The sequence below is a fragment of the Dipodomys spectabilis genome, unplaced genomic scaffold (genome assembly GCF_019054845.1).
Source record: "Dipodomys spectabilis isolate Male_0828 unplaced genomic scaffold, ASM1905484v1 ptg000030l, whole genome shotgun sequence".
Classification (NCBI taxonomy): Eukaryota; Metazoa; Chordata; class Mammalia; order Rodentia; family Heteromyidae; genus Dipodomys; species Dipodomys spectabilis.
Window position 1 is genome coordinate 5,081,191 of NW_024870707.1, and position 25,017 is coordinate 5,106,207.

At 51.4% G+C, this 25,017-nt stretch overlaps 2 protein-coding genes across 2 annotated transcripts in view; one reads left to right on the forward strand and one right to left on the reverse strand.

The window, feature by feature from the left end:
* Positions 1 to 239: 239 nt before the first annotated feature.
* Ssrp1 (structure specific recognition protein 1) lies at positions 240 to 10,388 on the reverse strand. Its single transcript, XM_042676634.1, has 17 exons — positions 10,292 to 10,388; positions 9,629 to 9,803; positions 9,023 to 9,208; positions 8,117 to 8,222; positions 7,653 to 7,843; positions 7,311 to 7,541; positions 7,061 to 7,164; positions 6,827 to 6,955; positions 6,337 to 6,558; positions 5,599 to 5,671; positions 5,045 to 5,183; positions 4,576 to 4,621; positions 2,463 to 2,592; positions 1,894 to 2,064; positions 1,642 to 1,730; positions 933 to 1,119; positions 240 to 723 (listed from the first exon to the last, which is right to left on the reverse strand). The coding sequence occupies exons 2-17, from the start codon at positions 9,680 to 9,682 to the stop codon at positions 652 to 654; spliced, it is 2,130 nt and encodes a 709-aa protein (XP_042532568.1). The 5' UTR covers positions 9,683 to 9,803; positions 10,292 to 10,388; the 3' UTR covers positions 240 to 651.
* A 2,398-nt stretch (positions 10,389 to 12,786) lies between these two features.
* P2rx3 (purinergic receptor P2X 3) overlaps positions 12,787 to 25,017 on the forward strand; it is a 32,422-nt gene continuing 20,191 nt past the window's right edge. The window contains exons 1-8 of the mRNA XM_042676635.1: positions 12,787 to 13,088; positions 21,370 to 21,505; positions 21,692 to 21,763; positions 22,015 to 22,078; positions 23,456 to 23,549; positions 23,802 to 23,879; positions 24,120 to 24,261; positions 24,724 to 24,860. Coding sequence (XP_042532569.1) covers positions 12,970 to 13,088; positions 21,370 to 21,505; positions 21,692 to 21,763; positions 22,015 to 22,078; positions 23,456 to 23,549; positions 23,802 to 23,879; positions 24,120 to 24,261; positions 24,724 to 24,860 — 842 coding nt within the window. The 5' untranslated portion in view covers positions 12,787 to 12,969. The remainder of the gene's footprint in view (positions 13,089 to 21,369; positions 21,506 to 21,691; positions 21,764 to 22,014; positions 22,079 to 23,455; positions 23,550 to 23,801; positions 23,880 to 24,119; positions 24,262 to 24,723; positions 24,861 to 25,017) is intronic.

Consider the following 25,017-nt stretch of genomic DNA (forward strand, 5'->3'; position numbering starts at 1 on the left):
GTGGAGCTGCGAGAGACTTCCTAATCAGATCAGTGTTCATTTCTAGACTCTCAGGTGGCACGTCCTGGCAGAAGAGGGTGAAAACCAATGCTTGTCCAGCCGGGAACAGAACGAGAGGTACCTGGAGATTTGCTTCCCGGCTGGTGGGGGCCCCGCCTGATCAGGACGGAAAGGTAAACACCACCATGCAAAGTGGAAAGGATATGAGAGGGTCTAAAAAGGAGGCATACGGACATGGCTTCCAAAGTCAGTTCCCTTTATTAAATGTTGATTTCACAGACCAGAAATACAAAATAAAGGTAGAAACAGGCCCCAGTTAGGAGCTACAAGCCTGACCTCATGTGACCTCTGCTGCAGCAACTTGAACAGGACAAGAAGCAGCCATATCCCTAAGGTCTTTAAGTAGGACAAGGACTTGGATCCTGGGCTGCCCTGCAAAGACAGTGGACAGACTCCTACCCAGTCTCTCCCCAAATGACAAGGAGCTATCCTTGAAGACGCTGCCCCAATGAAGAGCATGCCACCAGGAGAGGTTGTTCAGATGGCACAGAATCCCAGGACTCCATAGCGTGTAGGAGAAACTGGTACCGGACATGAGCTGGGAATCTGGGGTGAGGCAGGGCTAGCGCAAGGAGAGAATTTTCTTCCTCTCTACTCATCCGATCCTGACGCCGAGTCTTCTGAGCTGGGAGGTGTACTGGCTAGTTCCTCATCTTCAGAGTCCTGAAAACCAAAGTTTTCTTCAAGGCATGGTACCCAGGATGGGCTGCGTTCCCAGCCACTCTGTGAAGAGCCCCTGATTCTGACCAACCTCCCAAATCCGGTACTTCACCTTCAGAATTCCCAAGGCCACATATCCAATTCATTACTCTTAGAGATTAACCACACTCCATGCCCCAACCCTCCAGCCCCCATATTCCTGCCGCTCGCACCTCGCTCCGCCTCCTCTTCTTTTTGCTCTTGTTCTCTCCTGAAGAGCTCTCATCACTGGACACAAATTCTTTGCTTTTGAAGCTCTCACTTAGCTGCCTTGATGATGACTTCGATGATGAGCCCCTAGAGGGTGTGGATTTCTTTTCCATCTTTACTTTTACTTTCTTCTTCTTCTTTGACTTGTCCCTGCGGTCGCACAAGGGAAATGAAGTGGGCCAAGCCTCTCCCAACTTTTGGGATGCCTTTCCCAGTTCCTGCCACACTGCTGTTGTCACTGCAGGCATCGTCAACCATGTTGGCCCAAAGTACCCAAAGAAGATTATCGTGAGTAGAGAAGAATGAGGACTCAGGGCCTGAAGTGGCTATATAAACAACACTTGAGTCATCTTTAAAAACTCCTGAGAGTTTCATATTAGGCGGCACAGTAACTTTTTTTTTTTAAATCTTCACATACTGTCAAATAAGACTCTTGGCACATGGGTTATACTTTATGTATCTAATGATTTTATCTAACACTTCATATATCAAATGACTTGAATTCTTCCAATATATCACCCACACTTGGGCAAGGACCTGACTGGGCTTGAGAACAGCACTACTGCAGACAAAAATGTATCTTAATGTTAACACTCCAATTCTCAACTTTGATCTGCAAAAAAAATCCTGCTAAAAAAGCAATTACTGAGCCACTTTGTTCCTGACGCTCACCTCTTAGATGACTCGCCTCGCCCTCCTTCATATTCTTTCATGGCTTTTTCATATTCTCTCCTGGCATCTTCAGCTTTGCGGTCCCACTCCTGTCTCACACACACACACATACACACACACACAAATCAAAGAGTCAGACCTCTTCCCTGACACAGACAAAAATCTATACAGAGGAGTATCACCAGTGGCTCCCTGTCCCCTCTCCACCCCAGCCTACAAGATCTCCACCCCACCTTCTCCACTGCTACTCACCTCTTTCTTCTCTTTGGACATTCCCTTCCAGATCTCGCCTGCCTTCTTGGAAAGATCTGTGATACTGATACCAGGGTGGTCTGACTTGATCTTCTCTCGACTAGCATTGAGCCACAGCATGTATGCAGACATCGGCCTCTTAGGGGCGTTGGGATCTTTACCCTTCTTTGCCTGTGTGAAGAAGAATCCAAATGCTAGTGGCCACCTACGTACCAGACACCCTCCATTTTTCTGAAGAAATTACATACATCATGGAACAGGGAAAATGGAGGAAGACCTAAATAGTAGCAAGTGAGCAGGGGGTTACATCTTCTTCCTCAAGCTCACGAGGGGCTCAGGGAACACAAACAGTCTAAGTCAGACCTTCCACAATTAGTGATCTCTGGCCTGGAGAGAAACATTTCCGACGCCCACCCTCTTATCCCTCCCCCCTCTCCACCAAACATAATCACTGGCTACAAAGAGGCGGTCCCAGAAGGACCAATCAACAGGACCTGTTGGTAATAAGCAAGAGAAAGTAGAAAGGATGGACACACACACACACACTTCCCTGCTACAGCAGTCTGTACCTCTACAGGCTTCTTGCGGCTCTTGCGATCCTTGGCCATCTTGGCCCTTTTGAGCTGTTTCCTCTTCTTCTCCTCCCGGTCACTGTCACCTTCGTTGCTGGAGGAGCTGGCAGAAGCATTGCTGTCGAACCTGCCACAGTGGAACTGAGAATCAGGAGAGGAGGGCAAAACCCAGAAGTCTCAGGACAGGAGGAAAGAACATCTAAAGATGACCTCAACCATCCTTCTCTAGACCCAACCACTGCAACGCGTTATCAATGAGCTCTAACTGCTCTCCTTGCTCCTGGCCTACCTAGGCTTCCATCCCATTTCTACCTCTGGACAGAGATCTCATTCTTGTCCAGTCCAGGCTAAGTCCACTTCACCTCTTCCTTTGCTTGTTTATTTGGAGGCACTGGAATTTGAAGGCAGGGCTTTACACTTGCTAGGCTGGTGCTCTAACACTTGAACCACACCAGGAGACTGTTTTTTGGTTTGTTTGTTTTTACTATTTTTGGAGTCTAGGAATTTTTCTGATGGGCTGGCTTCAAAACCATGATCCTCTAGATCTCAGCCTCTTGAGCAGCTGAGATTCTAGGCGTGAGATTATTGGGGCTGGGTTAGTCCTCATTTACCATACAATCTTACCATATAAACTAGAGCCACCTGACCCCTGTCCACTGCTGAGCAGTTTTCCAAGGCAATTAACAAGCACATACTACAAACAGGGCAAGCAGAATTCAGTGGACTCCTGAAGGGTCTTTCTGGCTTTGGCTATCACTGCCCAACATTCATCTGCAAACCTTCTGGATTAAGAATCCCATTTTCTTGTTGAGAAAATGAGGACTCGGCCCAGCTCCATGGGAAGGCATATGGCCCAGCTCCTATCCATCAGAGCACTGCACACCTTAGTAACTGAGAAAACTTAGTAACTCAGAGAAAAGACAGGTGACCGCATGGTTCTCTTTGTACTTCTGCTGTGAAGCTGGTAGCATTAAGCCTGCCTACACCTTCTGAGGGTCATTTGGCACCCAATATAGCAAGCCTGACTACAAATAAGGGAATCAGAAAAAAGAAACAAAGCTAGGCATCAGTGGCTTATACCTGTAATCCTAGCTATCAAGAAGGCTGAGATATGAGGATTGCAGTTCAAAGCCAACTCCAGTAGGAAAGTCAGTGAAACTCTTATCTCCACAGCTCAAAGTGGTAAAGGACCCAGGCCCTGAATTCAAGCCTCATGACCAACAATAAATAAATGAAACCGATACCCACAAGTTTTCAGTACCTAGATCTGAAACCAATTACAGTCCTAGCCCTTCTAAGTTATAGGAATTTATTAAAATCCGTTAATGCTCCTCAATGTAAGTCCTATTCAAACACTGGCAATTAAAATCTTTTTTATTTTTTATTTTTTTGGTTGGTCATGGGGCTTGAATTCTGGGCCTGGACACTATCCCTCAGCTCTTTAGCTGAAGGGTAACGCTCTACCACTTGAGCCACAGTGCCACTTCATGGACTTTCCTGCCCAGGCTGGCTTTGAACCATGATCCTCAGATCTCAGTCTCCTTAGTAGTCAAAATTACAGGTGTGAGCTGATAAGCACCTGGCTTTTTTTTAGATGTTGGTTTTTGTTTTTGCCAGTCCTGGGGCTTGAAGTCAGGGCCTGGGCACTGTTCCTAAGCCTCTCTGTGTTCAAGGCTAGTGCTGTACCACTTGAGCCACAGTGCCACTTCCGGCTTTTTCTGTGTATGCGGTACTGAGGAATCAAACCCAGGGCTTCATGCATGCTAGGCAAGCACTCTACCACTGAGCCTGGCAATTAAAGATTTTGACTGATTTAATGCAAGGGAGTAGTAGCCTGCCGATTACAGGTGAGGAAACCAAGGCTTAGTGACTTTCTAAGAACTCCTAGCAGATGGCAAGCACGGGCTGTCATTGCACTTTCCCACTTTACTTCTCTGGCTTCAAGTCATGCTATGCACTAATACCACCTCTGATGCACTAACAATCGGTGTATCATCTCACTGGAGGATACATGGCCATTCTAGGTCAGTGGCAAATACTGAGACCTAAGAAATATCCTTCTATCTAATGGTCTGTCAAGCATACAAGCACCACTCAGCCCAAAACTTACTCCTCTGCCACGTCTTCTTCCTCTTCACCTGGGTTGAATGACTCATCTGGAAACACAAATAAACACAGATTGCATCAGCTTCTGTACTAGTTCAAGTCCCACTTTTTTTTTGGGGGTGGGGGGAGGGTCTCCGTTGTGGGACTTGAATTCAGGGCCTAGGCACAGCTGTCCCTGAGCTTTCATGCTCAAGGTTAGTGTTCTACCACTTTGAGGCACAGCTACACTTCCAGATTTCTGGTAGTAAACTGGAGGGAAGAATTTCATGGACTTTCTTTTCTGGGACAGCTTGGAACTGCGACTCGCAGATCTCAGACTCCTGAGTAGCTAGGATGACAGGCATGAGCCACCAGGGCCCAGCATGGAAGTTCTACTTCTTACCCAGACACCCAGCTCTAGTCCCAGGAGATATCTATCCCAGGCCATAGGAAGAGAATGCCTGCCCTCCCCGCCACAACCAAGGCTAGCCCACCAGTTTCTTCTCCTGATTCATCGCTGCTGTCATTGGCATTCTCTTCTCGGATCTTGCCCTCCTCCTTCATCCTCTCCAAGTAGGCATCATGCTGGTCTTCATCTGAGTCTGCATATTCATCGTAGCTTGGGTTCATGCCCTAGCCAGGGAGGACATGGGAGTAAGGGCCCTAATCCTCAAGCCTATACCTCAGCACACTCCAAAAACACTACTTCATGCCTGTGAAATCAGAGCAGCGGCTACTAGAAGACCTGGGAGCCAGACTGTCCACACACGGCCAACATGCAGGGCCTACACCTGAGTACTTCCTGCCACACTGGGTTAGTCCAAGCCCCTCCCTCTCCTGGCCCCACAGAGGGCTGTGATGAGGCTGCCCTGATCTAAGGCCATGCAGAGAAAAACCTGGACCAGGAAGGGGAAGGGGTCACACGCACCTCTTTTTTCTATAAGGGTGAGAAGAGAAGAGAGAGTGAAAAGGAAGCCTGAGAATCTCTGCTCCTTTCTCCCCTACAGACAGAACAGGAGAGGGGCTCATCCTCCCCACACACAGGTACCTCTTTCAATCCCCGGTTTTTGATGTTCAGCTTTTTTGCATTGACAAAATCAAACAGCTTCCCATACTCCTCTCTGGGAAGAGAGATACAAGAAAGTGTTAGAAGATGGTTAGGAACAACTCAGGGGTAGACTAAGCAGTGTTCTCACAGACATGGAATGGGCAGATGGTAAGGCTAGAGCTCTTGGCCACATCACTCAACCTAACATCTCTCAAGACCCCCAGAAGGCAAGCAGTCTGAATAGTCAAACATGAGTCTTCAAAGAGGAACCTGTGTGGCCTTGAATTCTGGGAAGGAACGATGGAAGAGTAGCAGGATGGGTGCTTTCAACTTTTTTACGGGTCTGATTTCATACCTCACCAGGTTCTTATGTGGATTAAACAGGAAGACTTCTGTAAACTATTTAGCCTATAGTGGGCACTCAATAATCATTAGCTGCTAGGTTGCTGGGCACCAACGTTCATTCCAGGAAAGAGAGAGATAGCATTTCCACCATGGGGGGAAGCGGAGGAAACAAAACAATGAGTGCCAACACACACAGCAATCCTAACACTGGAAAATACATTTTCTAAGGACAAGAACAGAAGGACTTCATCCCAAGGAGGCAGAAGAAAAATTCTACTCAAAACACGAAAAGTCAAATTCCAAGCTCGGGGAGGGCCCCGGGCCACATCAAGCTCCTAATGGAAGATGGGTGAAGACTAGGATGTTGGGGCAGTCATGGAGGGATGTACTCACCTCTCAATGCTGCTGAAAGTGTACTGTGTGCCCTGCTTGGTCTCGATTTCAAAGTCAAAGGAGCGAGTGGTAGTGGTGCCGCGGGCGAAGTTGACGAAGGAAATCTCGTCGAAGCGGATGTGCACTGGTGGCTTGTGGACGTAGATAAAGCCACGTTCCAGAGGGTAGAGTAATCCTGAACTTGCCTTGTAGGAACAGGTGATACACTGGGCCCCCGAGTGCCTAATGGAGGGGGCAGGGAACCCAGTCAGGGCCAACAGCACCTCTGCAACACATGCTCAGGCCCTTCATGGAGCAAACCTTACAAGCCGTTCTGACTGAGATGCTGAAACCCGCCACAACGCAGGATCTGAGCCTAGCCTCTCATCAGTGGTTTGCATTTCCATCGCAGGAGGGACTTGCCAAAGACACAAGGCATTTCTCACCCCCCCTCACCGCAGTCCCCCCCCCATCCCTGCATAGGCTTGGATTTCATTCCTATGCTCCTCACCCCTGGAAATTGCCTGGGACTGTGATCTTGCGGTTCACGAGTGCTTTCATGACCCGGCTGACCATCTCGTAGAGGGATCCAGACATGTTCTTGGTGAGCCGCCCCTCAAAGCGCTTCTCCACCTCTTCCCTACGAACAGACCCAGGTGAGCCCACGGGCCCTGCTGCCATCCAATGGCACACCTGTCTCGTGCCCATACAGCTCCAGGAAAAGTGAATCCAGAGACAAACTCACTCATTCATGTTGAGGGTCAAAGAGATGTCCTCATCCTTGGAGAAGAGAAGGATCAGGAAGTGGTAACGGGTTTGGCCCTGCTTGATGGGGGGATCCAGGCTAATCTGGTGAGGGCAAGTGGACAAAGTTAAAGTCAAGCTCTCAACACCAGTTAGATCTATCTACTGAAGACTTGGGCAAAGATTAGGAACACACACACACCCCCCCCCCCCCCCACACACACACACAAACACCCATGGTTTCTGCTTACCACAAAGAACATCTGGCGTTGGTCCTTGTGAGGCAGCAAAAAGAGACGCAGTACGGTGGTGTAGGGAATCTTGTAGTCGAAGGTCTTGCCGTGCAGGTGAAGGAAGGTTGGGTAGATGCGAATGTCGTAACGACCGCGGGGGGTAAGACACTGCAGCTCCCGGAAGATGCAGATGGCATCTCCAGTGGCCTGGATTACATCCGCCTTTGACAGCACATTCTGGGCAAAGGCCTGCAAAAGCACATCTTGACTACTGGGCAACAGAACCCTGTTTTGTCCAGGCTAGCTGGCTGTGGCCTGCTTAGCATCGTCTGTTCCGTCGGCAACCAGGGAAGGCCTCACCTCTACGGGGTCCACACCATCCTCCTGGGTGGGAGGGACGTAGAAGCGCACCTCCATGAGAGACACCTCAGCATCATCATTCTGGTGGAATTCCAGGGTTACCTCATTCTTGCCTGTTGTGCACTGGGACACATTGCTTAGGGGAATCTCGAAGACTGGCTGGTCACCAATGTCAAAGGAAAGCAGCTGCCCTGTGAGGAAAGGGACGATCAAACCACAAGCTCCCCTGCTTAACGCAACAGACACATCTACCAGGTTGTCAATTCCACGTGGACAAGGTGTTGGAACTATTTTGTGCAAGACACAGTGCCTAAAGCACTTACAAGTGCTTGGTAAATACACAAGGAACACACAAATTGGGAATGAGAGCAGTGGCAGAAGGAAGAGAAAACAAAGCAGGGAGGAACTGAAAACCCTTCACCCCAAACCTTTTCCCCCAAACCTTGATCTTTCCCAAGACTCACCACCAAACTTCACTGTCCCCCAGTTCCAGCCCTTTACACATAGGTCTTTCTCCATTAGCTCAAGGCGATAATGCGTTTTGAAGAAATCAGCAAGTTTCTCAAACTCCTGTCAGTGGAAGGAAGAAAGCACAATCCCAGCAAATCCACAAAGCCTTCACACAATTCAAAGCTTTAAGGATTATCTATCTCAGAAAAACTGCTCCAATCAGAAATCCACCACGAGCTGGCGCTGGTGGCTCACGCCTATAATCCTAGCCACTCGGCCGAGATCTGAGGATCATGGTTCAAAGCCAGCCTGGGGAAGGAAAGTCCATGAGACTCTTATCTCCAATAAAACCACTAGAAAACCAGAAGTGGCGCTGTGGCTCAAGCAATAGAGCACTCGCCTTGGAGCTGAAGAGCACAGGGACAGCGCCCAAGCCCAGAGTTCAAGCCCCACGACCGCCAAAAAAAAAAAAAAAAAAGCCACCAAGGACTTAGTAACACAGTTCTCAAAGTGTTCCAACGGTTATGGAAAAGAGGCTGTTTCTGTGCCCTAGCCTCAAGCTAGGGAAGGGATACAGTACTGATTTAGAAAAAGGCCATGTAAACTTTTTAAACTTTGTATAGTTATGATGGAAGTGGACATTAAAACCAAGCTAACTTGGAGAAAACTAACTAAACCAAGACTATGAAACACAAAGTGGAAACCACTGTTAAGACAGGAGAAAATTCTGGCCTCAAGGCACAAAGAAAGTCACGTGACTGTGACTGACACTACTCAAAGCTAACCATGATTATTCAATGGCCTCAAGAACCCAGCTCTAAAAACCACACAAAGTATCAGTGACTGTGGTAATCAGAGGAAGGAACTCCCAACTCTTGGTAGATTCCAGTGAGATGGGGTACGGCAACAAGAAGTCTCACCGATTCTCGGAAGCCGTCATACTTGTAGACATGGCCATTTTTGGTGAGCAGTTTAAGTCCGTGGCCCAGGGCTACGCGGCGCCAGATGCCTTCCGTCAACTCCCCAGCTTGGATGTTGTCCACTTTGCCTGTCTTGCTGTTCTTGAACATGACACCCTGGCGACTCAATCGCAGCCGGCCGTCATTCTGTCGGAAAAGTAGACCCAGATGCAGGAAGGACGGACAAGAGTGCACAATGAGGTCCAGTTCTACTCTTACTCCCCTTTCTGGCTGTTAGGGGACTGACTAGAGTATTGAGGGAATACTAAGTGCCAGAAAGAAGAACGGACAACCTGGAAGTATGAATTCTAAACCTAGCTCTGGCCTCCAAAAACGCTTGCAGGTCCTCAGTTTCCTGGTTTGTAACATAGTATCTACCATCTCTTCTAAATCCACCGTCCTATCATTCTTGAGACTGGGCAATCTGCGGCAGACGCCATGAGATACACATTATCCTGAGTATAAAAGGATAATTTTGTTACCCCACACATCATCTAAGTTAAGCTTTTGTTCATGGATTGTACCCTCTTTCCCTCGGTCCCTCTGCGTGGAAAGCCCCTTTCTCACCATGGAGCCTTTCACCTCCTGATAGATGTCGTTGAACTCCAGCGTCTCTGCCATGTCGACCTGCTGTGTCGGCCTGGGCGCGGGGGCCCTGCCTGGGAAAGTGAATTAACCTGGGAGCCTGGGTCCCACAAACTCTTGGGTGTGCGGATGGATGCTCCCTCAGCAGGGCGCGAACCTGAACGCGGGAGGAAGGGAAACGAGCACGAAGAGCGGGGGGGAGGGTGGGGGGGGGGGTCCGTCAGGTGGCAGCCCCCCACCCCACCCACCCTGCGCCGCACCCGGGCCGGCTCCAGGGTCCCCTCTGCGGGTGCCCACCCCCACCCCCCATCCCCAGGGCCAGGCCCACACTGGCCTGGAGCAAGCGCTGACACCCCAGGCCGACACCCCTCCACCGGGAGCCATGGCAACGAGCAGCAGCCCACCCCCCGCCCCTCACCCCCGCCAGGACCCGCACCTCCGCTCGGCCCCGAGTGCGAGTTCCCCACCCCGCGCTCCGCCCCGACCCCGGGGCTCCAGACCCACGCTTCTCCCCCCGTGTGTAAAATGGATCCGCCCGCGGCCCGCCGATTTGAACGCGGAGCGGTCCATCCGGAGCCGCACCGCGGGGGGGGGCGGGAAGCAGGGCCCGGGCCCGCCGGGAGCTCGGGGACCGCGACCACCCACCTCTCGTAAGCCGCGGTCTCGCGACGATCCCTAGGGCGCGGGCGGTGGGCGCGCTGGGGGCCGCGGGGGAGGGGGCGGGAACACCGGGGGCCGCGGGGACGCTGGGGAAGCTTTTCCCGCGTGCGCAGCCCCGCGTCCCGCCACCGGAAGTCGCGCCCCGACCATCGAGACGCCGGGCTGGCTAGAGAGGCGCTGACTCGGCGGACCCGACCCGCGACCGTGGCTCTGGCGGACTCCTGCCCTACCCGGCTACTCGGGAGGCAGGGATCTGAGGATGGCGGTTCGAAGCCAGCCCGGGCTGGAAAGTTCGTGAGACGCCGATCTCTAAATTAATCACCCAGGGGCGGGGGTGGGGGGTGGCTCGAGGGGTAGAATGCCAGCCTTGAGCGGAAAATGCTCAAGAGGTGGCCTCTGGGCCTTGAGTTCAAGGCCCAGGACCGGTTCCAAGAGAGAGAGAGAAACAGAGACAGAGAGAGATCGTTAGGGGGAGAGGTCGTTAGAAAGTTACAGGCCCTTCTTCAAGGAGAGGCTAGAATCCAAAGGGAAGTGTGATTGTATGTTACTACACTTTCCTTGGTGGTAGCGGTCCTGGGGCTTGAACCCAGGGCCTGGGTCCTGCCCCCGAGCTAGGAAGGCTAGGACACTACCACTTGGAGCCACTGCACCATTTCTAGTTGAGCTTTATTTTGTTTTGTTTGGGGCGGTAGTTCATTGGAGACAAGTCTCTGGCCTTTCCTTCCCAGGGCTGTTTTTGAACAGTGATCCTCGGATCTCAGCTGTGCCCTATCAAGTTGAGATTGAATTGTTTCTGAAATGAGTTTATTGTCTGCACCCAACGTTTTCCCATCTATAACCGCAGTTTATGGCTTCCCTGGAAGGGGTTAGAAGATGGCAGCATCAAATTCAAGTGCTGGTGTCAGGTTTAGCTTAGAGGCAGAACTGGTTTGAAATCATATCAGCCTGAGGTGACCTGACCAATGTGCACATGCACACGTATTTGTGCTCGCACACACACACACGTCCCTGGGTTTATCTTGCAAAATCCAAAAAGGCCAGGCCTGAAACAGAAATTTGAGTTTTTCTCTGTGTGTGTGTGTGTGTGTGTGTGTGTGTGTGTGTGTGTGTGTTCACAGCTACTGAGGCTTGAACTCAGGGCCTTGGCACTGTCACTTAGCTTTTAGTTAAGGTAAGCTGGCACTGTACCAACTAAGCCATACCTCCACTTCTGGCTTTTAATGGTGGTTAATCAAAGATTGGAGGTAAGAGCCTCAGACTTCTCTGCCTGGGCTGGCTTTGAACTATCATTCTCAGATCTTCGCCTCCTGAGTAGCTATGATTACAGCTGTGAGCCACTGGTGCCTGGCCTCTACTCCTACTTCTTTTTGTAGATAATAAAACAAGCTCAAAGAGGAGTTGCCCAGGGTCTCAGAGATTTGGCTACAAAGTTAGAGACAAGAATCCAGATCTCCCTCACACCAGTCCCATTCTCTTCTGACATTATCGCAGTGGTTCTGTGTACAGAGTGATTGATAATACATAGAGAAGATTTAAATGTACTATTTCCCTGATAATCATTGTACCCCATGCCTGCTTAGAGTCTTGGCTTTAACCTCTAGGTTAAGCAGTGCTATTTCCTGTACTCTCTGGCAATATAAATTCAATGGACTTTAATGCATATATGTTGGAGAGTCTATTATTAATCCGCCACACCTCTAGGATTTGAGAAAACTACTGAATGTGATGAAAACTGTCCCGGCCTTCCAGAAGTGCATAACCAAATGAAAAGTGAAAATCTAGATAATACAGTAAGCACACACACACAAGCACACACAACCTTGACAAGTTAGAGCTCCAGCAATCACCAAGTGATTAGAAATATATGACTGCCAAGAATGGGGGCGTCACACCTGAAACCCCAGCACTCAGAAGGCAGCAATGGGAGGATCACAAATTTGAGACGAACCTGAGCTCCATAGCAAGATTCTGTCTCAATAAACAGAGGGAGAAGAAAGAAAATAGGAAGGGAGGGAGGGAGGGAGAGAATAACTTGTTACCCCATTCCTGGGAGACCTAGAAAAATGTTCCCCTCCCCCTCAATGCAATTGAGGAAGGGAAGGGATTGCCCCCCCACCCCCAAATCCAGTGGCAGCAGGCAGCTTACTCCGGAGGGAAAGGGAGCACTCAGCTGAGGTAGCCCCTGAGGACTGGGGGAGGGGCCATCACGGGGGCTTTAGGGAGAGCCCGAAGCAGCTGGTGAGCTGGGGTGAGAGAGCAACCTATGTGAAGAAAGCAGAAACGTTAGACAGAGAGCCGATAAAACATGAGTCCCAGGGGGCCCTAGCCAGCAGCATCCCAGGCAATCAGGAGCCCAGGACTGAAGACCCCACCCCTGCTGTGACATCACCGGGGAGTGGGGTGGAGACGGAGATAAAGGGGGTCACCCACCCACACACACCCCTGCCTGCCCTGGCCCTGGACGGTTGCCTGTCAGAGTGCTAATAGCAGAGAGAGCCTGGGTACTGGGCTGGGATTGCACGGCTTACAGGAATAGGTTCCATTCCTGGAGTCCCACCAAGCTGCCCCCTCCTGGCCCCTGTCTCCCCGCCCTGAGGTCCTCTCTTCTGCTGCTGAGGTGGCCATCGGACCCCTTCTGGGTGGCCCCTGAGCACTCTCTCAGCATGAACTGCATATCCGACTTCTTCACCTATGAGACCACCAAGTCAGTGGTGGTGAAGAGCTGGACCATCGGGATCATCAACCGTGCAGTTCAGCTTCTGATCATCTCCTACTTCGTGGGGTGAGTCTGTGGCCCTTCAGGTCTTCCAATGGGATTGCTCCCTGGTGTCCTTCCCTGTCTTCTCCCTCGGTGCTACCCTGCAGCCTCCTGGACGTCTCCTCTCTTGAGGGGAGACACACATTGTTTGGTGGCAGGGTGGGGGCGGGTGATCCATGATCTGAGGGATTGAGTCCAAAAGTAGATTCTTTCTCCTGGTAAATCCTCCAGGCTTGGACAGTGGTTTCTAGACACGCACACTTCAAGGGATGGGGTTCTTTTCTCCGGCATTACTCTCCACCAGAAGTCCCGGGCGATTCATCTCCCCCACCTCTAGAAGAGGAAGAAGCCCTCTCCCCATCATCTTTCATTTCCCTCCGACAAGTCTCAGGGGTCTCAGAAAGACAAGGGAGCCCGGACCTCAAGGAGCTGGGGATGGTTGACTGGGTTGATGTTGAGTGGAAGGGAGGACTGTCCGGAGAGGAAAGGAGAAAGCTGGATTTGATTTAGCATGAATTCCCTCTGGGCAGAGGCAAGGTACCAGGAGCATGGAAAGGTGAGAAAGTCTTGTTTGGAAGGTAGGACTAGAGAGGGAACCTGTCCCCCCACCCCACCCCTGCCATGCCATGGGAATGATGCCAGGGAAGAGTTGCGGAGAAAAGTAGCTTTTCCGATGTCATCTTTGATCCTTTGCAAAGAATACAGAAATGCTTCCCTTTGTAAACAACAACAGCAACAAAAGTATACATTTCCTAGTTTCTTTGCTTCTCTGCCATAAAACGTATCCAGGTGGTTTCTTTTATTATAATTATTATGATCATGATCACTTATTATTTTAAGTAGCTGTACAAAAAGGGTTTCGATTCAACATGTCAGTGCATGAATGCAATGCATCTTTTTTTTTTTTTTTGGCCATTTAACAAAGCAGTTGATGAATACAATGCATCTCGATCAATGTTGCCGCCCCCCCCCCCCATTATTCTCCCCCATCTCTCCCAACCCCGTCAAGTTCCCTGGTTTCATCCCAGGAGTTTATTAAGAAGCAGCAAGATCCAAACCTTTCCCCACTTGGCCCCTACCTCACGAAGGTGCCCACCCCTACACTAGACACACAAAGGACAATCAGCAGACAATGGATGGTGGGTGGGTGGAGGTGAAAACACAGGTCCTAGCCTTCTTGTGGTCATTTCCATACACTGGTGGGCACCAGGAAATGCAGGCAGAAACCTCAAAGGTTTTTCTTTCCTGGTCTTTGGATCTGTGGTCTCTTGCTGTCCCTGGAGACCATGGGCCTTAATGCATGAGAGAAAAGCAAGCCAGTGACCAGGTCATGAGTTAATTCGAGTAAGTCAAAGTAGATATTCTGGGTACCTGTGGGCCAGAGCTGAAAGATTGGGTTTGTTGTGCGCATATGTGCCCGGAAAGATGGGCTGCTGCTGTGCTGGTTGGAAGCAATGTTTCCTTCAGGGATTTGGCAACAACCAGATGGCTTTGGTGAAAGCCAGTAGGCTTTGGTCTATCTAGCCTTCCTTGTAGAAAGATCAGAGATGCAATTCAAGCTTTGGAGTGGGATGAAATGGCCCAAAGCTCCCTTCTGATGTAGACTGTCTGTGAGAGATGACGCTTGCAAAGTGCCTCATAGCTGCAGTTCCAGAGCATGACTTAAACGTGGGGGTTCAACCTTCCCTATTCGTGCGTGCATTCGGTGCCACGGCTGTGCAGACCCTGGGGACGGTGCACAGGTCCCGAGGAAAGGCTACCTCAGCACATTCCCAAGTTAGCTCGGCTCCATGGGCTTCAGGAGGCAGATGGATGGAAGGCTCCTTGCCCAACCCACTCAAATCCCCCCTCCCCCGGCTCTCCCTGCTCAAGATCAGATTGGATTCTCCAGTGCTGGGGGGCCAGAGCCGAGTCTGCATGAGGGAGCTTGAGAGAGGCTCTTTGGCGTCTTGATATCCAACCCCATCCATCTCCTGGCCTGACAGTTCCCCGTGGAACACAGCCTTGCAGTTAGAGCAGCACACTTGGCAGCCCAGCCCCCTGGCCTGAACCTATCTCGGTCTATAAGAGCCCTCTGTGTTTTCATGAATCCATTGTCATTAATTTAGAAAGGTTTTTAAAAAAAAAGTATCGAGCGTCTCTTCATACCAGGCATTGTGCCCTGGTTGGATAACGTGGTGGACAAAAGCAGACTTAACGCTGTTAGTCTGACACATACATATTCATGTGAAGCTTACAGTATGAAAGCAAGAGAAGAAGGTTGTTCCAATCACATCCACAAACAAATGGGCAAGATGTTCATCTGTGCCTGGGTGGGAGACAGGGAGGGAGGTGTTTGATCTCACCAGAGAAGCGAGGGAAGGTTTGTCTGGAGAGGCCATGCCCCATCCAGGACATGAAGCGGAGTAGCAGCAACTCGGGAAAGAAGAGAGAGAGGAGAGCTCATGGCAGAAATCTACCTCTACAAAGAGAATGAACCTGGAAAGGGGGAAGAGGCTGACGGAAAGAAGCCCAGAGATCAGAGACAAGAGTTCTGGAAGATTTCTAGGAACACAATCCAATGACCAAACTTGTCACTTTCAGAGAGCTTTTGCAGGAGATTAAGGAACAGGAAGGAAGCTCTTGAAACATTTAGATCTGTCTGTGTGTGTGTGTATGTGTGTGTTGAGACAAAGACAACCACAGTGGGACTGGAGTTGGCCAGCTTGTCCAGGGATTAGGGATTAGATGGATGTGGGTAACCATGAAAGATGGCACGATTGTACGGAGAGCAATCATGATGAGTGGCTAGAATGTGAAGAGATTTTCCACTGCTGAACGGTTAACATTTCACTAATGCTTACATCTTTTCCCCCATGACTCCCTACCAAGGAGAGAGGATGGAGACATAGAAGATGGAGTAATACGAGACAATGATTCCTCTTACACACCGCCCAATGTCTGCACATATTCTCACCGCAACCCCGGCCTCAGCTGCTGGCCCGTGCTTGACACTGTGTTACGCTTTTGCCTTTGCCCAGGGGCCCGAGTTCACCTGAAGTCTCTCATGCCTTCTCTAGACCCAAGAGAGCTTCTCTCCTCTCCTCGTGGGGTGAGACTTCCTGGGGAGACTGGACCGGAAGTGGAAGAAAAATCTCTGGGGCCTGACTCTTTGGAAGTGCTAGCTAGTGCCAACCCAATGCTGAAGAAATGGTCTCCAAGCAAAGCACCAGGGAGAGAGTATTTCCCAGTGCTTTGCTGCCCCTCTCCTCAAAAGGCCCATTGGTGGTCCATGGGGCCTCTGACCCATCGGGGCTCTGCTCTCTCTGTCCCGTTTCTCCCTGTATAAGATCCAGTCTAAGCTGGGCACCTGTGACACGTACCTGTCATCCTAGCTACTCAGGAGATATGAGATCTGAGGGATGTAGCTCAAAGCAGGAGCATCCACGAGATGCTTAGTTCCAGTTAACCACCCAAAAAGCCAGACGTGGAGTTGTGGTACAATTGGTAGAATGTAAGCCTTGAGTGAAAAGCAAAAGGACAGCACTCAGGCCCTGAGTTCAAATGCCAGTTCACACACACACACACACACACACACACACACACACACACAGACCCAGTTCAACAGCTTATCATCTGCACAGCTCCCCGCGCCGCACATGAGGTGACAAATACGGTAGGTAGGAGGAACTGTTGGACTCCCCCATTCCACAGTCCAGAGGGAGGGGTGACTCCTTCCTTCCTGGTGTCTCCCCACACCATAGCCCTGGAATGGGAAAACCAATATGGCGCCTCAGGTTCGATGCCCAGCTCTGACATCCACTCAGAGCAGGGCCTTGGATGTCTCCATTTTATGCCTCCGGGTCTCAGTTCTCAGATCTGGAAAATGGATGTAAGAATCCCTCTCCCCAGGGGCTTCTGGGAAGGAGGTGCCACAGATCAAGTACCTTGCTTGAGATGGTGACTCAGTAATGTTCAGGAATAAACGAGAACTATTATTACCCTACTGACTCCCCAGCACGCCTCCCCCTTTCTCTCTGCCCAGCTCACACCTTCCTGAGAGACCCTTCTCCAACACACACACACACTCACACTCACACACACACACACTCATGCTTCACCCCCACTCCCCAACATCCTTGACTCCTGGGTAGGAAGGTGCTGGCTCCGGCCTCCTTCCAGCTCATCCCACCTGCCAGAGCACCACCACCCGCCTTCCACTCTATAAATAATAAACCAGGAACTCAAGAGAGAGAGGGAAAAAAACCCATAATAAGTCAGAGAAGCAGAATAAATGCCAAGAATCGAAAGGCTTTGTCTTGCTCAGTCTCCTAAGTCCCAGCCTCTAGAGACGGGCCCCAGGGCCCTCTGTGCTAGAAATGAAGCACCCTCATTTCAAGCTCTCCTGATGACGCGCTCTGCCCTCCTGGGACCACTGGAATTCTTCCGCTTGTTATTTAACTCAGAGATGGAATTCGAATGTGGCTTTCTCCTCCCTGGTGGGCACCAGAAAGAAGCCGGTGAAGGAAGCCCGGGGAGAAGGAGGAGGAGGAGGAGGAGGAGGAGGAGGAGATTGGTTAATTGCTTCTCCCAAGTTTTGGGCCCTTTCCTCCTGCCTCATTCCAGAGCTAGGATTTGTTTCCGTCTCAGTGATAGAGCAGAGCCAGCAGGATGGGTGGTAGGGTCCCCTTCAGAGAGCTGGACACACCTAGAGGCCACAGTGGTGAGGGGAGGGAGGGCGAGTATTCTGAAGCAGATTGCCTGCTTTGGAACCGGTAGATCACTGTTACCTTGAACAAGTCAGCACCCTCCTCTGTGCCTCGGTTTCCGTGTGTGTGTGTGTGTGTGTGTGTGTGTGTGTGTGTGTGTGTGTGTGTGTGTGTGTGTGTGTGTGTGTGTGTTACTGGGGGACTGAACACAGCTCACAGTACTTTACCCACTTAAGCCATTCCTGCCAGTCCTTTGAGTTGTTGTTGTTGTTTGTTTTTGAGATAGCGTCTCACACCGACTTTGCCTCTGCTGGCCTCCAGCTGGTAACAATTCTCCTTCCTCCATTTCCTGAGCAGCTGAGATCAAAGCCACTACACTAGGCCAACTTCCTTATTTGTGACACGATGGTAATAACAAAGTCAGTTCACTGGTAAACACTCATCAAAGGAGTCAGCCCAGTGTCCAGTGTTTGTTCTGTGATAATGATCCTCAGATTTTACCGTCAGGCCTCGGAAAACTGTTTCATCAGCTCCACACTGAGAAGCATGTCCACGCCTTGGCCAGGCACGGAAGGTTCCAGAAGGAGCCTCAATGTGTGGACTGCGGCTTAGGTGGGAACAGAAAGCCAGGGTCCCCCGTCCTGACAGCTGCTTTCTGGAGGTCATTGGATCACCTCTCTGTTTGCTCTAACAGGGTTCTCCCTCCTCTCCCTAACACAATCACAGCCTAGTGAACGAGACTTTAGTGAGATTCTCCCCACTCCAGAAAGACGAAAGGAAAAGGGCTAGGGAGCTAAAGCAAACAGCAGTGTACAGCACCGCCACAAAGGCGTGGCACTTAGAAGAGCATTTTACAAGCATGGGAAAAACTCCTAATGGTGCATTAATCCATGCTGCCTGCCTGCCCGCTACAATAAAACAGGTAACAGGTTTGGGGCCATTTCCCAATGCTCCCTGGGACTCCATATCTTCTTTTCAAGTCAAAGAAGCATTCAGAATTAGAGTAACACTACAAAACATAAAAGTACAAGGGCCAGGGGCTGATGGCTCATGTGTGTAATCCTACCTGCTCAGGAGGCTGAGATCTGAGAAGTGTGATGTGAAGCCAGCCAGAGCAGGAAAATCTGTGATACTCTCATCTCCAATAAACTACCCCCCCCACACACACACACACACAAAAAGCCAGAAGTGGTGCTGTAGGTCAAGTGAGTGCTAGCCTTGAGCAAAAGAAGCTCAGGGACAGTGCCCAGGCCCTAAGTTCAAGCCCCAGGACTGACACCAAAACAAGGTTGATATCATCATTCCACAATGTGTACGTGTCTCAGACCATTCACATTGTACCTCACAAGTGCATATAATTACTGCCTGTCAAGGGTTAAACAAAATTAAAAAGAAGAAAAGAAGCTGGGCTCTGGTGGCTCCCGCCTGTAATCCTAGCTTCTCAGGAGGCTGAGATCTGAGGATCACGGCTCAAACAGAGCCCTGGCAGGAAACTCCGTGAGAATCTTATCAACAAACCAGCAAAAAGCCAGAAGTGGATCTGTGGCTCAAGAAGTAGAGCTCTAGCTTGCATAAAAAGAATATCCGAGGGACAGTGCTCAGGCCCTGAGTTCAATCCCCAGTGCCAGTACAACATAAAATAAGTATAAAAGAATATGAATGAGGAAAGGCCAATCATGGGGATCACCCTGAAGCCTGCCCCAAAAAACTAAATGGGGGGGGCTGTTTGTGGTCATCAGCCTGTGTTCACCGCAAGCATATCTGGGGGCGTCCATTCTACAAGTGCCTATGACACTGCCAGCATGTTCCCGGAGCCCCCCAAGAGTCATCCAGTCCAACCTCCACCCAGAGAAGGCATCTTATCCTAGAAAGGGAGCATCAAACCCTCCTTCGGTCTTCCTGGCCATTGGTTCCTATCACCAATTACAGCAGCAGCAAGGACCATGTGAATGGGGGTGAGCTGTCCTGGGTTTGAGGTCCTCACTGCCTCCTTATAAAGTCCTCAAACAGGCCAGCACAAGTACTCCCTCTGCAGGCATCTGGCACTAGTACTGCCTCTGCTGCTATCTGGCACAAGTACTGCCTTTGCAGGTATCCAGCACCAGTACTGCCTCTGCAGGCATCTGGCACCAGTACTGCCTCTGCAGGTATCCAGCACCAGTACTGCTTCTGCAGGCATCCAGCACCAGTACTGCTTCTGCAGATATCCAGCACCAGTACTGCCTCTGCAGGTTGGTATCCAGCACCAGTACTGCCTCTGCAGGCATCTGGCACCAGTACTGCCTCTGCAGGTATCCAGCACCAGTACTGCTTCTGCAGATATCCAGCACAGGATGCCCACAGCTCATTTTCTCTGGGCTACATAGTCCCAAGTTCCTTCCATCCATCTTCTGATGAACAGAATGCTGGCTAGATGCACAAAAGGACATTAACCCAGCATTTCCAGAAGTGCACCTTTGGATTCCATTAGATGCAGCTAATACTTCTCCCAAGTTGGCTTCCTTGGTCAAGTAAGATTGGGAAGGATTGGGAGTCTGTGGCAGAGTGCTTGTCTATGGTTCATGAAGCCCCGGATCCCGCTTTCTTGCTCATGCCTGGTGCTCTACCACTTAAGCCACATCTCCGCTCTAGGATTCTGTTGGTCAGCTGGAGATAGAGTCTCACATATTTTTCTACCTAGTCTGACTTCAAACCACAATCCTCCAGCTCTTCAGCCTCCTGGGTGGTTATAATTATAGGTATGAGCTACCAATGCCCTGCTGATAATAATTATTATTATCATTATAAGTATAGTAAGAATAAATAATATATAAAGTGTATAGTGTGTATTAATAATGAGTAAGCTTCCAGGCCGTGTCTCTAGCTCCTTCTTGTTTTGAGAGGGATGTTGAGGATGGGAGGTAAAAGTGGGAAGAAGCTTTGGCTTGTCTTCTGAGTCCTGGACTGGGTTAAAGGGGTGGGGAGAAGGCAGTACAAATACCGACCAGTGGATGGCAGCACAATCCAAGAAATAACATAAGTACCCATTTTCTCCCAAAGCAAATTGAATGTACCTGCCCCGTCTCTCTCCTAAATCTGCTCAGCTGTCTGGACTGGTGAACATTGTCTAAGCCACCGTTCCTCGAGTTGCCTCCCGAGGATCTACCACGTGCAAGACAGGAGACTGCCGTAAACACAGCTTGAGATGCGTGATCTCAGGGGCCTGGGCCTCTCTGCCCAGGGAGGGGGCCTGGAAGCCTTGTTATCAGCAGGAACGGCATTAAACTGCTCTCGCAGGGCAGTGCCCCCCCCCCCAGTGGTGATGGTATGTGTGTGTGTGGTGGGGGGACTCCTCAGAGGTGAAAAGCACTCTCTATATAAAAGCGCAACGTGCACGCAGCACAGATAGCTATGATATTCAAGTTTAATGGGAGAAGATAGAGGAAAAGTCAGGAAAGTCATGTTACATTTTTCCCTTTTCAGCATAGGCTATGTTTATCCAGACACTCCACCCTTGTTCCTAGGCCTATGGACCCGAATCTCCTCTCCCTCTCCCTCTCCCTTTCTCCCTCTCTCTCTCTCTCTCTCTCTCTCTCTCTCTCCCCCCCCTCCCCTCCACGTTGGCTCTTCTGTCACAGGTGGGTGTTTTTGCACGAGAAGGCCTACCAAGTGCGGGACACGGCCATCGAGTCTTCCGTGGTGACCAAGGTGAAGGGCTTCGGGCGCTACGCCAACAGAGTCATGGACGTGTCTGACTATGTGACACCGCCGCAGGTATGGAGGGGGGAGGACCTGCCCACCAAGGGATCCCGACATCTCACAGCTGGGAGCTGTTGGGCCTGCCCTCTGCAGCAGTGTGCTGGGCATCAGGATGCAGGGTTCCTCCCCGAGGCTGCCCCCCCCTTACCTAGAAGCCAGCCAGGTGGGGCGGAGGGGCTGCTGCATATGCTCTCTCTCCAGGGCACTTCTGTCTTTGTGATCATCACCAAGATGATCGTGACTGAAAACCAGATGCAAGGATTCTGCCCCGAGGTGAGGGGAAGGAGGGGGGCTGGGTGCATGAAGCGCGTCTAGGCAGGCCGCGCTGGATGGTGGGAGTGGGGCCTTCTGGGTGGCTCTGAGCACACTCTAACAGTCCAGCCTTGGAGCTGTGCTAGGGACCTCTGCCCTCTCACAGGCCGTGGGAGCTGAGGGTTGGCCAGGATGGGATGTGGGGGCGAGGGGACCTGAGGTCTTCACACCCTGGCGGCCTTGTCTCCCTTCCCCCCCTCCCATCCACACAGAGCGAGGAGAAATACCACTGTGTGTCTGACAGCCAGTGTGGGCCTGATCGCTTCCCCGGTGGGGGTGAGTGCAGCCCCTCCCTCCCCTCACAATCCCCACGGGTGTTAGTGGGGCCTGAGAGGGAGAGCCCACCTAGGAGAGGCAGCAGAAGCCAGCCAGCCATTTAAAGCAGTTGCCTGGGTGCCATATTCTGCAAGGGGAGGGGGAGGGGCCGCAAAGGCAGCCTGGCCTTCCTCCTCCCAGGAGTTGGGATGAGTGTGGCAGAAAAGGATGGGAAAGGTACAACAAGGGTCCTTAAGGAGATACAGAAGCCTGGGGATTGGGGCGTGGGGGGCGGTGTGGGGGGTAATGGGCTGGGCCCAAGAAGAGGATTTGGCAGAATGGCAAGGGCTTCTTCTTCTTCTTTCTTCTTCTTCTCTTCTTCTCCTTCTTCTCTTCTTCTCCTTCTCTTCTTCTTCTTTTCTTCTTCCTCTTCTTCTTCCTCTTCTTCTTCTTCCTCTTCTTCTTCTTCCGCTTCTTCTTCTTCTTCTTCTTCTTCTTCTTCTTCTTCTTCTTCTTCTTCTTCTTCTTCTTCTTCTTCTTCTTCTTCTTCTTCTTCTTCCCTCCTCCTCCTCCTCCTCCTCCTCCTCCTCCTCCTCCTCCTTCTCCTCCTCCTTCTTCTTCTTTTTGTTGGTCATGGAACTTGTACTCTGGGCCTGGACGCTGTCCCTGAGCTCTTCAACTCAAGGCAAGCTCTCCCACTTGAGCCACAGCAGCACTTCCAGTTTTCTGGTGGTTCACTGGAGATAAGAGTCTCATGGACTTTCTGCCTGGGCTGGCTTTGAACCTGGATCCTCAGATCTCAGCCTCCTGAGCAGCTAGGATGACAAGCATGAGCCACCAGCACCCGACAGGCAAGGGCTTCTTAAAGAACATCTGTGGCCAGGCACCAGGGGCTCACGCCTATAATCCTAGCTACTCAGGAGGCTGAGATCTGAGGATCCAGGTTCGAAGCCAGCCCAGGCAAGAAAGTCCATGAGACTCTTCTCTCTAGTGAACCACCAGAAAACCAGAAGCAGCACTGTGGCTCAAAGTGGTAGAGTGTTAACCTTGAGCAAAAGAATACAGGAACAGCACCCAGGCCCTGAGTTCAAGGTCCAGAACAGAGAGAGAGAGAGAGAGAGAGAGAGAGAGAGAGAGAGAATCTCAAGCAGAAGGAACAGCTCAGAGGCACAGGAAAAGGAGCAAGGAGAGGAAGGCCTCTCAGGGAAGTTGGGGACTGGGCCTGTTAAAGGAAGGCTGCCACCCCTCGGTGACTTGTTCTGAGGCCTGGGAGGAGAGGAGAGAGGCAGAGCGGTCAGCTGCCCTTACCCTGCCGTCTCTTCCACCTGTGGGGGGCGGGGAGTGTCAAGGGGCATGTGGTCACCAGCTTTGTGCCACCCGCCCCACCCACCCACCCAGGAATTCTCACGGGCCGCTGCGTGAACTACAGCTCTGTGCTCCGGACCTGTGAGATTCAGGGCTGGTGCCCCACCGAGGTGGATACCGTGGAGATGTAAGGACTGGATCCAGAATGAAGGACAGAGGACCCGGCTGGTCCCCTTTGTGCCAATGTGGGCTGCTGGGAGCCTGTCTGAGCTTGTGGAGGGGAGGTGGCCTCAGGGTGTCAGCCCTCCCCCACCGCCCCATCTCCCCACCCCTCCTCTCCCTCTCACCTTTGGATCACAGCCAGAGAGGGCCTTCCCTCCCCCCTCCCCCCCACCCCCACACACCATGCAAGAGCTAAGGTCCCTGTGCGCATCCACAGGCCGGTCATGATGGAAGCTGAAAACTTCACTATTTTCATCAAGAACAGCATCCGGTTCCCCCTCTTCAACTTTGAGAAGTGAGTGGGTCCTGCCTTCTTCAGTCTCATCCTGGGGCTCCTCCCACTCCTGTCCTCCCCCCCCCCCAAGCAGCAGGGCTGGACCACCCAGTTACCAGGTGGCCTCAGGGCCCATTGGGGTTCAGATGCCCCTCCTTGGGTGTGGAAGCACCCGGAGCCTCACAGAGCTGGGAGGAGAGTTGGTGTGAGGTCTTTGCATTCACCCTGGGCCCTGCCTCTCTCCTCCCCTCTCCCCTCCAGGGGAAACCTCCTGCCCAATCTGACAGCCGGGGACTTGAGGACCTGCCGCTTCCACCCCGAAAAGGCCCCTTTCTGCCCCATCTTGCGGGTAGGGGACGTGGTCAAGTTTGCAGGGCAGGATTTTGCCAAGCTAGCCCGCACGGTGAGCACCTAACCTAGAAGCTGAGCCTGACACCCCCCCCCCTCCCCCTCTGCCCTCCCCCCTCATCTTCAGGGCCCTAGGATGGCTACAAGGATGCTGGGAGGGAGTTTGTGGTGAGACAGCGCCACCTGGTGGAAGCATCTTGGGCCTGCAGCTGGCTTTGTTCTGAATCCTTTTGTCCACCCCAGGCCTGAGTGGTCTTGCCTTCCATCACCCACTCCCCCAAGCTTCAGTTTCCCCAGTTTTCCTCTCCTCCTCCCTTCCACATCTCTAGAGAAAGGCCTTAGAATGTTTGATAAGGAGCCTACTCTGGCTCCGTCGCTCACACAGGTAATCCCACCTCTTGGGAGTCAGGGGGATCTACCTTCCACCCAGAGAACAGAAGAAGTCATTCTTTCCAGAGGGCGACCCTCTTCCTATGTGGAGAGCAGGGGAGAGTTCATATCTGGTCCCTCTCTTCAGGGTGGTGTTCTGGGCATCAAGATCGGCTGGGTCTGCGATTTGGACAAGGCCTGGGACCAGTGCATCCCCAAATACTCCTTCACGAGGCTTGATGGTGTTTCTGAGAAGAGCAATGTCTCTCCTGGCTACAACTTCAGGTAAACCTTCGCTCTTCTGCGACTTGAGAATAAGGTAGAAGTGGTTCCAGAGAATTTCATTTCAACCAGCAATGCATGTTGGGAGAAAAAAGTTCCCTTCGGGGAAGGACTTGAACTCATTCAACTATTCAGGGTAGAGGGATGGAGGGATGCAGGA

Coding starts and splice junctions, on each gene's coding strand:
- Ssrp1 (XM_042676634.1), bottom strand. CDS start 9,682: ATGGCAGAGACGCTGGAGTTCAACGACATCTATCAGGAGGTGAAAGGC. Junction 2,065..2,462: donor GCCGCAAGAAGCCTGTAGAG/GTACAGACTGCT, acceptor TTCTTCACACAG/GCAAAGAAGGGTAAAGATCC. Junction 724..932: donor AGAAGAGGAGGCGGAGCGAG/GTGCGAGCGGCA, acceptor TTTGGTTTTCAG/GACTCTGAAGATGAGGAACT.